At 41.8% G+C, this 11,951-nt stretch overlaps 1 protein-coding gene across 1 annotated transcript; it reads right to left on the bottom strand.

The window, feature by feature from the left end:
• Positions 1-3,347: 3,347 nt before the first annotated feature.
• RBBP7 (RB binding protein 7, chromatin remodeling factor) lies at positions 3,348-11,439 on the bottom strand. Its single transcript, XM_035325652.1, has 12 exons — positions 11,304-11,439; positions 11,035-11,179; positions 9,002-9,144; positions 8,327-8,500; positions 7,922-8,037; positions 7,178-7,338; positions 6,644-6,770; positions 6,475-6,552; positions 5,821-5,897; positions 5,530-5,587; positions 4,623-4,733; positions 3,348-3,837 (listed from the first exon to the last, which is right to left on the bottom strand). Exons 1-12 carry the CDS (start codon positions 11,317-11,319, stop codon positions 3,769-3,771), a joined length of 1,275 nt encoding a protein of 424 aa, XP_035181543.1. The 5' UTR covers positions 11,320-11,439; the 3' UTR covers positions 3,348-3,768.
• Between the last annotated feature and the right edge of the window lie 512 nt (positions 11,440-11,951).

The following is an 11,951-nucleotide window of genomic DNA, read 5'->3' as shown; positions in this document are numbered from 1 at the left end:
TATTAATTTTTTGTTAGATGTGAAGTCCCTTCTGGTACATGTGCATGCACATGTGTGCACACGTTTGAGCTGTTCTTGTGAAGCGTAGCTCTCCTGTGAGAACCTCTTTCACCAGCTGCTGCCTGAGCCCTCAAGTTCACCTGTGCCTGGGCTTCGCTCCCTGCTCCCTGGCAGATGGACAAGTGTTCTTGATGCACTTGGAAAGGGTACTTGCTTTTTATGTGTTATTCCTCACAATTGCTTTTTCCTCCTTTGTGACTTTTTACATTTAAAATTCCGATTACCTACCTTTTTTTTTCTTGGTTAGACCTGTCTTCTTGAAATAAATGCTTATTTTCTTTTAGTTGCCTTAGTCTCATCTACCCATACTGGCTTTCATTGATTTTACTGACTCTGGCACCTATTTAACCTGCACCTCTAAGTAATTTAAGACTATTGTACTTCCTATAAGGATTCTTTAATTTCCTTTTAACCCGCTTATCTTCTAGCTTTGAGATTGCATCTTATTTTAGATTCATTAAAACAATGATCTGGGATCAAATGTAATTCAAGGCTACACCAAGGATACAGCTTCTAAGGCTTTACCTCACAAAAGCTACTCAAGAGCTTCTCTCACCTTTGGCTTTCGTGTGGCTGTGGAGCCAAAGACTAGGTGTTGATGAACTATTTCTCATTCCCTGTAGAGCTTACCAGCTATTTCAAGGCTGAAGTGAAAACCTATAGCATGGACACCTCTGATAATATTGAAGTGTAGTATGGATAAAGGTATGAAACAAATGACTAGATATTAAAAGTTGCGTAGTATCAAACAGTTGATACTTTAGGGTCTTGCATGCAATAATAAAAGCAGTGCAAGTAAAACAAACACACTTCTTCATACACAGTAAAGGAAAAATGCTGAAATTGCTTATTGTTTCATTGAGACAAAATGAAGTAATTTTACATGTTATCGTAGTTTTGTCCCTGTATAGGGACAATTGAACAGGGAAAAAAGGAAAAAAAAATTGTCGTCTCGTTTTGTTGCATAATGAGTTACTTGATTCATATGCCAGCCTGCTGCCACTCCTTACTCTTGCCTTTCAGCTGTGAGAGTGAGCAGTGCATGCATCCCTAAGCCCCAGTTACTTGAATCTCCAGTGCTCCACAGGGAGCAGTGGGGCTTTGTGACAACTTGAATTTACTGGAATTCCAGGAGGAGGCCTCATGGCGGCCTGCAGCTCCCTCACAAGGGGAGCGGAGGGGCAGGCGCTGAGCTCTGCTCTCTGGGGCCAGCGACAGGACCCAAGGGATGGGGGGACTCCATGAGCCTTCTGGGTCCCTTCTAACTCAGGACATTCAAGGTTTCTGTGATTATATTGGTTTAAAATCAGCTGTACAATAGCACTATCAGTACTAAAGTAGGTATGCTTTTACAGTATTTTACCCAGTTACCCCCTTTGCAAAACTAAGTCATTAAAAAATAGAACCCTTTCAAGCTTTTAAGAGTGGAGAAGCAGCCATCTGTCAGGATCTTGTCAGACATGTTGGGGCTTCAAGGGGCTTTCCTCCTTCTCCAGGAGACAGTGTTGTTCCAACCTGAACAAGCTGAAGTAAATGTACAGCAAGAGTCACCACCAGGCTCTCGAAGCACTGGCTTCCACTTTCCATAGGGAGTCTGAGATGTTTCTGGAGCTGGTGAGTCACCCAGCCGGGGCAGAGCTGTGAGCACAGCCCCTGTACAGCCCTCTCAGGCTAGATCACTGCCTTCAGCAGCAGCCACCCTAAGCCCCCTGTGATAGTTCAGTCAGACCAAAACCACACTTAGCGTGTTCACCTCCGCTTCCTGGACGTGACATTTTAGTGTGTTTAAACTCCCACAGACATCCACTAGAGTTAAGTGGAGTTAACTGGGGAGTGCTCCATCTGCCCCCCAGCAGCTGTGACTTCGCATGTTAGCCTATCTTCTGAAGCTGCCTTCTGCTGGAATATTCAAGTGCTTTTGCACTTGCCTGCAGCACTTGTAGAAGAGCCATTCCAGAAAGAGGTGTAGAAAGAGATGTACACACGATAACTGAGTGCCTACAACTCCAGGAGGTCCTGGTAACAGCAGGTAGGGAGTTTGAAAACAAGGTGCACATGAGCCATGAAGAGAGAGCTGCACCAAGTCATTCATCCCTCCTCCCTCTCTCTAGTTACTAAGGCAGTAAGAAGACTTAAGCAAGACACATAACTTCAGCTGGAGCACAAAGCTGAAATCACAAATAACAGGAATGAAGCACACACCACATGCTGGTGTAAAGCAGCCAGTAGGTCTTAAAGTAAATGCTGAAGAGCACCAGCAACAGGAGCAGTCACGTAACAGCCCACAGCAGTATCTGCACCTGAAGAGCCATTACCCTGCCTTTTCTCTTTTTCCTGTAACAATCAGGCTATTGAGTGCTTCAGTTCCTATTTTTCAAAAGCTGCATATGTCAAAATGCGTGTCAAAAGGAAGTCAGACCTGAGCAAAAATCATACCCAAGTTAAGTACGTTTAATGCTTATAATTTGCAGCCATTTGCAAATTAAATTAACATCCACACTAGCAACAGTTCCCTTCAGCTGTCTTTGTGGAATTCTTCCTGTGCTCCAACAAACAGCACGAGAGGCAGGACAAAAAAGATGACTGCTGGCCTGCTTAGATGTACTGTCAACAGATGTTGACTCTGAGCTGAAAGCCCACTGTTCAAGCAGTGCACAAGGACGTTAGTGAGGTCTTCACGGTACAGCTTTATTGTTGTGCCTTTGTGTACCAGCACAGGGAGACAACGAGCAGAAGACATGGTGGGAAGAAGCTAGCTCTCCGTGGTATACAGAAGCGTGTCTTCCTGAGGAACAAAATGCTGAACCACAGCCGCCACATCCCAGCTGCCACATTCATCATGAAGAGGGCGAGCTTTGGCTAACCATTAATCAATAGTACAGTACCAGTAGCCAACTGTCTCATGAAAGTTAATTGTCACTCATTGAATCTGTATTTCACTCCCTCCTACCTTGCTTCCAAGCATCACTGCTTGGAAGAATGGAATGTAACATGAAGCTACTAGACATAGGAAGCAGCCAGCCTACAGCCTTCCCCTCCAGACCACAAGAAAGTTACATCAAAACTCTTCCTCCTTTAAATCTCCCTTAAAAATATCTATATATAGTTACCTATTCCATACCTTCTGCATCACTAACACACGTCGTGGCCCCAGACCTCTAGTTACGAGATGCAGTATGGAATTTATATACCTTTACAGAAATTAAGTGAGACTCCTCTCTATGAGGAGGTCTCAAATTCAGGCAAGAAGGCATTTACCTCATGTTAACAGACAATAAACAAACACATTTTACTTAATAAATTTTATTTATGCAAAGCCAATCCAAAAGTGTTATGTAAAAGTGAAAAGCTCTTTTTACATATTAATAAAAACTTGTTTGTTTTTTTTTTTGCATTTTCATTGTGGAAAGAGTGAAGACTTAACTGTTTTATTTACAGGAACCCACTAAGTTTGTTTAAAAATATAGACACGGGTATTCAGTCACTCTTATTTTCCCTAAATGCTAACTGCTGTACAGTATACAATAGCTCAAAGTGCCCAAATAACCAAGGGTATCCCATGACAACTTGACTATACAACCTTTGTGTGCCCAATTAAGGATATTCTTGCTTTGATGCAATGCTTCTGCTTTTTTTTTCCCCTTCAATTTATACAGTAGTCAAATTATGTTACTATGTCACACCCGGTATTTCCTTAAGGAAGAGAAGTTACGTCGCTTGACCTTCCAGTTCTGCTGCTGCTATATCTGGTTCTTCGTCATTGTAAATGTTTTCTGCCTAAAGACACAAAATGTTACATTACAAGTGGTAGACAACTGCTTTTAAGCAGACCTCTACATTTAACATAAAAACAAAAGGTGATAATACCAGGAAGATAGAGATCATCCCCTCCTTAAGGGGACCTCTCCCTGCCTTTTCTTAAAGGACAGCTAAACTCTGGAACATGCATACAGTGGCCAGACTGCAGCAGTTGTTCTCCCACATTATTTTATTTCAGTAGGATAAGCCTTAGCCGTTCAATTCCTTAACACGACCATTTATTTATTTGGGCATACTTCCACCTCAGCCTGAACACAAAATAAACCAAAGAGCAGGTATTAAAGCTAACTGAAAGGCTGACCGGTGACACAAATTTAAGTCTAATAATTTTTTTTTTGGTTAAAGATGGGACTTCAGTTATTGCCAAGTGATTTTGTTCCATTTTTATAGGATCAGTTATCTTGTAATGTGACATGCTATGAACTAACTGGAGAGTTGAAAGGCATCTTGGTTCAGTCGACAGGCAAAAGAAGTCAAGTCTTTGCTAGTATCAACTGCCACAAAAATTAACATGAACTAGTACCTAAGTCTCAGGGTCACGAATTAGATCTCTGGTGCATTTAATCAGGCTGTTTTACTCTTTTTCTTTTGAAAACCTTACTCTCCAATCACAGTGTGAGAAAGACAGAGAAAAGACTGCTTTCAGTCACTGAAGGCGCAAGCTGTTCTAGGAAGAACAAGCCATTTCAGTTTCATTTATGCAACAAGCTTCAGAGGAACTCACGAGCTGTTTTGACACTCACCATTTGCCATATCTGCATTATGTTGTCCTCCGATACAGAGCAGATCACCCAAGGCTCATTAGGATTCCAACTGAAGTCTGAAATTTTGGCAGTGTGTCCTCCATGAATAAACTGTTAAAGACAACAACAAAAAATGAACAAAGAACACAAGCTTCAGCAAGCCATTTAATCTCTAGAGAAAAATCTGTTCAAAACCAGAGATTCAGAAGATAAATGTTATGCTGACAACTGCACAAAGATTAAAAGGTTGCTTGATGTTCACAATGCAGATGTAAAGAAGGTGTGTGTGAAATAACACGTTTTATTCATTGCTTATGGACATGGATGCAATTGCTGAGGCAGCATTTAAGACAGCAGCTCATGTTATAGCAACAGCCAAATGACATCCCTGAAAAGGTGCTACTTCACACGAGATTGGGCTATGAAAGCCAGCGACACCTTATAACCACTTTCTCATCTAATTATACTAGCACTTGTACAGTTTACACAGGAAACAGAGAAAACGAGGTACAAGCATTTTTAGTAGCTTATTTCCTGAGGAAACAAGAACAAAACCTAAGCTTTGGACTTCCTACATCATTAAGGTTAGCTACATAGGACCTACTTGGTCTAAGGCAAGATAAACAGTCTTAGGTCATGGCTTTATACGCTTCTTGTTGTAAGAGTACTGGCAAGCACATGGCCAAACTAAGGATGATCAAAAATGAAGATGTGTAGATCATGTCTAGTACAGCTTTGTAAATCACTGTCTTTAGAACTGAACAGAGGAAGCCACTGCAAGTTACAACAATGGATTAGAAGCTAGGTAAGTGAGAAGATGCAAGAATTGCTGCAGTTTTAGTAGCAGTCATAAGGCATCATACTGCCATATGGCTTGTCAGCAGTTGAAACCTGTACAAAAGCATACCAAGAGTTCAGGAGGCCCATCTTCTGCATCCTCTGCAGACTGCTCTTCTCCAATTTTACTGCAAGAAAGTAGTTCATACGTTTTATTAACAAGGAAAATTGCAACCCATATCAATTTAACTTATCAGTTCCTAGCCTTTGTTTCCAGCATTTGCTATTGCTTTTGGTTTCCCTCACTGTCAAAAAGTTACAAGCCACAGATAGAGAACAAACTGTTTTGTGTTTTCTGAAGGCTTTTTTTTTTAAAAAAAAAATTGTCCATAAACAAGAAATGAAAAGAAACATTCTTCACCTTAGATCCCACACATTAAGCCGACGATCAGTACCACTCGAAGCAAGGATTGTTTCATTATGAGGAGACCAGTGAACCTATTGCAAGAGAAAACTTGACTGTAGCATGGTTACTGATTTCTAATGATGGCCTGAATAAACACCACCTGACCACCAATTCTCAACTAGACTCAACACATTAGTTTCTTCCAATACATCAGACATTTTACAGCACAAATAGATTGCCTTAAAATCTTAATTTCCCAAAGTGAGCAGCCAACATATTTCACTGTTACAGATTTGTACTGTGATGAAACTTAATTGCCTAAAATTCAGTGTTACTTGGACACTACTAAAAAGGCAGAGTTCACAATATTAGACATGAACCTAAGTTCTCTCCACAGCAAGACATTTTAGAGAAAACTTCTACCTTCACTGAGGGCACCTACAGGCTCCCAGTATCTTTATAGCAGTAAGTTGTTGACTACTTGCTTCATTGTCAATCGTTAAAGAAACTACGTACTAGTCTGCATCAATTGAACCAAAATTCAGTGCTTAATATTAGGCACTGAATTCATTGTGCTTGGTCACTAGATGAAAATCCATGTTCTTGTCCCAGTCAGTAATTAGTAACTAATTTATGTTTTCTTACAGGCTGTGTAAAAAGTTTACCCACCTGAAAAATTTCATCCTTATGAGACTCAAAAGAATGGAGTTTCAATTTTAAGTTTCGAAGATCCCATAGAGCCACCGTCTGGGAGAAGGAAAATACATTATTTTTCCTATAATGGCTTCAGAAATATCATTTAAGAATATGTACATATTTAAAGTAAACAAGTAAAAACCTTGTCAGCCGAACCAGTTGCTAAGATGAACTCGCTGTATGGATTGAAGGACAGACAGTTGACCTCAGCTGTATGAGCATCTACAGAGTGACTTGGCTTCGATGTTGTATTAGATCTTGTGTCCCAGCTGTCAGAGTCAAGGGTTTGGAGGAGGGAGGAAGAAAGAACAAGAATGAAGTTTTCAGTTTTTTTTTTTTTTTTTAAACTACACTACACATTAGTTTAAGAGACTACTTTACTGAATGAAGACTGAAGCTACAGTTTTTATTTCAAAACCTTTCAGTATTTTTGCCTGCTGTACACAAGCAGTTCTCATCAGAAAGCTGATACACATATTAATTACAGTTTATTTTCAAATGAGATGCAGATTTTGAAGAATCTGCAGCACTATTATAGTTGATTGCACTAGAAAGCTGCATCAGACCATTGCAGATTTTTATTTTTATTTTTTTAGTAACAAATCAAGTGCTCTGGACTGGTACACTGACAGCACACAGCAGGTACTACCCAGACACTGCTTTAACCCAAACTTACATCATAAGCTTCTGATCATCAGCCACAGATCCAAACAGAGATTCGTGGAGCAGATGCCATGCCACATCCTCTACTACTGCAGAATGCCCCGTAAAGATGGCTTTTGCATCAACGACTTTGCCTTCTTTTGGTCCAGCACTTATATCCCATAAACACACAGTCTGTAAGTAAGAACCATGTTGTATTGTCATCTGGACTTTAACTGTGTTATCTTTAAAAAAAGGATTGCATTCTATGTATAAACACAGATGACACTCTTGAAACAGTACTTTTTTTAAAAGAAACGTTTCATATGCCGTAAATGAGAAGTCAACTGAGTTATCGATCAGTTTTCTGCAAAGTCAAGGCCCAAAGATTATTTTTGAGGTCACAATGGCAACTTACAAAAAGCATCCCTATTTCAGTACCTTGTGATTTACTTAGAAAACTCACACACAAAAAAAGTTGTTAGCTGTTAGTGCAGTGGATCAGTTTCATTCTAATACATGGCCTCAGATCCAAGTTAGTTTAGAGGGCTTTTGCACACCAATTTCTTCCAGCAGACATCTGTAAGAACATTCTGTTCTCACTTCATCCCGACTATTACAAAGAACTGGTTGTTGATTACAGCCAAAAGCCAACCAACATCCTTCAGAAATATAACACGTTAGAACTTTCCTACAGAAGTTACACTCAGCCAGCTTTTCTCTAATTATCTGTTACAGCACTTTTTTTTTTTAAAAGGGGAAATGATGTGTTTTTTACATGATCATCTGATGCACTGAGAAGATGTCCACTCAAATTTGAGTTCCATGACAAACCATAGCCTTCTTTCTGGTGCCCTCTTAATCTAAGGTCTGGATTACACTCTCCACTTGGGTCTGAAAGAGAAGAAATTCCCTTCATTTACTTTTTCTTGCACATCAATCCATGACAGAATCTTTATCGCTGTTTCTGTCACAATGATCATATTTTATGCATCAGCCTCACAGTAGAGTGCTACTCTGGAGATTGAGGGCATTAAGCATAACCAGACGTTTACAGTCACTGAAGATCTGAGGCTTCATGTTCTGCTTGCAGAGCCCATCACTTCTCCTCCCAGTTACAGTTAAATACTAGTTTAACTTGCTGTACAAGGCATTTTGCTTAGCTTCAAGGAGTCTGACCCACCTGGTTTTGAAGGATGTTTAGTGTAGTCAAACACCAACACATCAGCAGACGGCGTTTTTGTAGCAATGATGCAGGGATTCTGTGGCATGTAACGAGCACGGTTTACTTCACCTTCATGGTTAATTTTAATCTCCGTTTCAATTTTGCCAGTCACAGATCCAAAGCCACCAAACTCTACATTTGTCACAAAAAAAAAAAAAAAAAAAAAAAAAAGTCAGTTGATCATATCAGCTACTTAAAATGGGTTGAAGAGCATTTCAGGCCTCTCTCCCACCCCAAGAAACAGCGTTAAGAATCTTAACAATACAGGAAAGCCTATGAAAGACACACAGCACATGGCACAACACCACTGACAGTTTAGGTACATTGAATCCTCTCTGATGCAAACTCTTTCAGGGCTTTAGTGTCTGTTAGAGGTAGGTGTATATTAGTTTTCATCATAAGAAAAAGAGCCGGCAGAAATGCTAGTAGGGATTGCATATCATATCATCAGATAAATTCTTCCAAAATAAGAAGTCCCCTCTTTTTATTTGCCATTAATGATCTAGAATTAGTTTGAACTGGTAAGGATTCACCAGCTTTAGTATTTAACAGCAAGTTAGAATAGCATTTGACAGGACAGTTATTAATGCTATTATTGCTAAAACATAATTTAAGAACTCATGCGCTGCCCACCTCCTTTCTCGCTGTCATATTGAGATGCATCAAACTGATCATCGTTGGGAATCTGGACTCTTGCAACAACCAGGTGGTTCTGTTCATCAGAGGTGTGTGTTCCCAAAACCAGCCAGTGCAGTGCATAATCCTTTCCTTCTGGCCTGTTCGGAATAATAAATTCATGGAATAAAATTACACGCTTAGTTCTGGAATCTAGATAGCTAGCATCAATAGCACTCAAGATGCAAACTTCTTCAGGCAGCTAAAAAAAAGAGACTCACGTAAGAGGTCCTTTACTTTGTCACGAGAGACTTGTGCAGTACAGTGAGCTAGACTCCGACATAGGCAATCCAGTGATACAGCCAGCTAGCCCAGCGTGAGGATACAAGTCAGTAAAAACTGCCACTGTTACTTGAATGGGACAACTGAAATTTGCACAGTAGCCACAGGGTGATCCTAACACGTATTTCTATTTTAATTCTCCCAGCAATTGCACGGTATTGATTTAGAAAGCCATTGATGCTATGTTCTGTAAGACATACATACTGAGGAAAGTGGCAACATATTTTAGTTACTTCTTTTATGTGCTTTTACTGGTTACTATTTCATTAGAGATTTCAGACGCTTGTTTTTAAGCTAAACCTGCCTAACCAGAATCAACTCCTCTTCTGGCAGTTAAATGCAATATTTGGTAATCAGTAAAAGGCTGGAGGGGCAGTGTCATTTATTTCTGAAAGGAAAGAATTGAACAGTCAAGAACAAGCAGCTTCTGCATTCTTGAAAGCAAAAATAATAATAATAATAAAACACTTAGGCTGTCTGAATCCAAGCAAGCAGGAGTCATTTAAGCAATCATAAACCACTGTAGGTATTGTTACACCGCTTCCAAGGCGGTGCAATGCAATACATACGTTTTGACAGCAAAAAAGAAATGCACACAGAATGCACGCGCACTTACTTGCATCAGGAACAGGTGTCCCATCATGTCAGGTGCCATATAAAGAGACAGTCCTTGCCTTAAATGGCTTACATATTTTGACACTGGATAATTGGAAATACCAGGTTTTAAACTGAACATTTAGTCAATCTGCAAAACACGAGGCAAGCAGAAGTGTTCCTCATAAGGGCTCCACACCCTCAAATCCCCACTCCATTTTCTCCATGCCAGCATTAGTTAGCTCACATGTCTCAACGTCTTCCCCCAAACATCCTGGTACACAAAGCTGGTTATCTAGCCACTAAGTAAGCTAGCATTTATGTAAGGTGGAATTTTAAAGCGGGAAGTGACCATCCTCCAGTTATCCCATGAACTTTACATGTAAGGTCATTGAAAACTTGGCTGCATCCAGTTTACAACAGCTGGAATCCTGAGTGGGTACTTTGACAACTGAAACTCTCTACTAGCTGATGCATGAACAGAAGCTATGTTCATCTCCAAAACTCTTTAAGAAATTAACTGGTGAGCATACAACTTTCAGAGGGAGGTGGAAAAATGGGAAAATTAAAATACCAAAAGCCAACAGCAAGCCAGGCACAAACATCAGCCTTACCAGAAAAATAACCCCTTAAGTAAGCTCAAACTAGGAACAATGACAACAAACAAGAAAACAGACAGATGATACAGCTCCTACCAAATAATTTGTAATGCAAATTAAGAAAAACAATCTTCAAGAAGTTGAGTTTGTTTCTTCATTTTCTGAGAATTCTCTACAGAAGACTGTTGTGTCTCCTATCTATAAAGTGGTAGAGATTTATCCCCTCATGCCTCAAGACATCTTTTGTTTAGCTAACCGAGCATTCCCTAGAGTGTCATATTATGACTTTCTTCCTCAAAACTCCCGCATACCCAAAGGGTTTTGACCACTGCAAGCACAACAAATTGCGACGGGCTCCTAAGGAGGAGTCCAAAGCAAGCGACGGTTGTTTTTTACCAAACCTCCGGCGGTTTTACACTCGGGCAGCACGGCTACCCGCGCCAGAAGCCGCAAGGCAAACAACCCCAGAACAGACAAGCCCAGCTCCCGACCTGCAAGCCCAGCCGGTCCCCTCACCTGGTCACGTCAGGCAGCCACTGCACGGTGAGGCTGGGCCACTCGAGCGCGTGTGTCATCACCAGGTCGTACAGGAACGGCGTGTTCTTCTTCCAGATCTTGTACTCCTCGCTGATGACGCGCTCCTCCACCGTGTCCTCCAGCACTGCGAGCGGGGGGAGAGGAACCAGGGGCTGAGCCGGGGGACCGGCAGCCTTCACCCCCTCCCCCCACCCCCAAATCTCCTCAGGGATGCCGCCCGTGCCCCCCCCCCCCCGCCCGGCTCCTACCTTCCTTGCCCGCCATTTTGGGCGGGCGGCGGTTAACGGTCGCCCGGGGAGCGGATGAGGGAGGGGGGGGGGAGGAGGGTGGAGAAGCGCGCGGCTCCCGCGGCCACCGAGGAGCCGCCCGCCCGCCCGCTGCCACCCCGCGCATGCGCCGCCACCGCCCGGGCACCTCAGCCAATGGGGCGCGGGAGGCGCCAACGGCGTCCGCGGCACTGTGAGGGGAGGGGGAGGGAGGTGGGGCCTTAAGTAAAAACTGTGCGGCTTTAAATAAATAAAAACATCCACCGACGGTGTTGGCTAAGGGCTTTTATCATTTACTTATTTATTTATGTGTTTATTTATTTATGTATTTATTTATTTATGTTGATGATGAATGCGACTCAAATTCTTGTGACCCAAATTTGACTTGCGCTCACATTCCTCGCGGGGGAAAATAAAATAATATTAATAATAATATTAATAATAATAATAATAAAGGCTTGCGGAGGTGCTAAATAACACCCCTGAAACGCCCAGGTGTGGGAGAAGAGCAAGCATGATGCTATGCCCCCCCTCTGTGAGCTCTCCTACTCGTTACCGGCGCTCTGCGGCAGTTCTACCTCGCGTGGCATCAGCCCTCGCACTGAGCACGTTGCCACTGAGGGAAGGGGC

The sequence above is a fragment of the Oxyura jamaicensis genome, chromosome 1 (genome assembly GCF_011077185.1).
Source record: "Oxyura jamaicensis isolate SHBP4307 breed ruddy duck chromosome 1, BPBGC_Ojam_1.0, whole genome shotgun sequence".
Taxonomy (NCBI): domain Eukaryota; kingdom Metazoa; phylum Chordata; class Aves; order Anseriformes; family Anatidae; genus Oxyura; species Oxyura jamaicensis.
Note: the sequence above shows the minus strand (reverse complement) of the source record. Positions and strands in the feature narration are given on the sequence as shown.

Coding starts and splice junctions, on each gene's coding strand:
- RBBP7 (XM_035325652.1), bottom strand. Junction 9,145..11,034: donor TGGCTGCCTGACGTGACCAG/GTGAGGGGACCG, acceptor TATTCCGAACAG/GCCAGAAGGAAAGGATTATG. Junction 6,771..7,177: donor GATGATCAGAAGCTTATGAT/GTAAGTTTGGGT, acceptor TGACTCTGACAG/CTGGGACACAAGATCTAATA.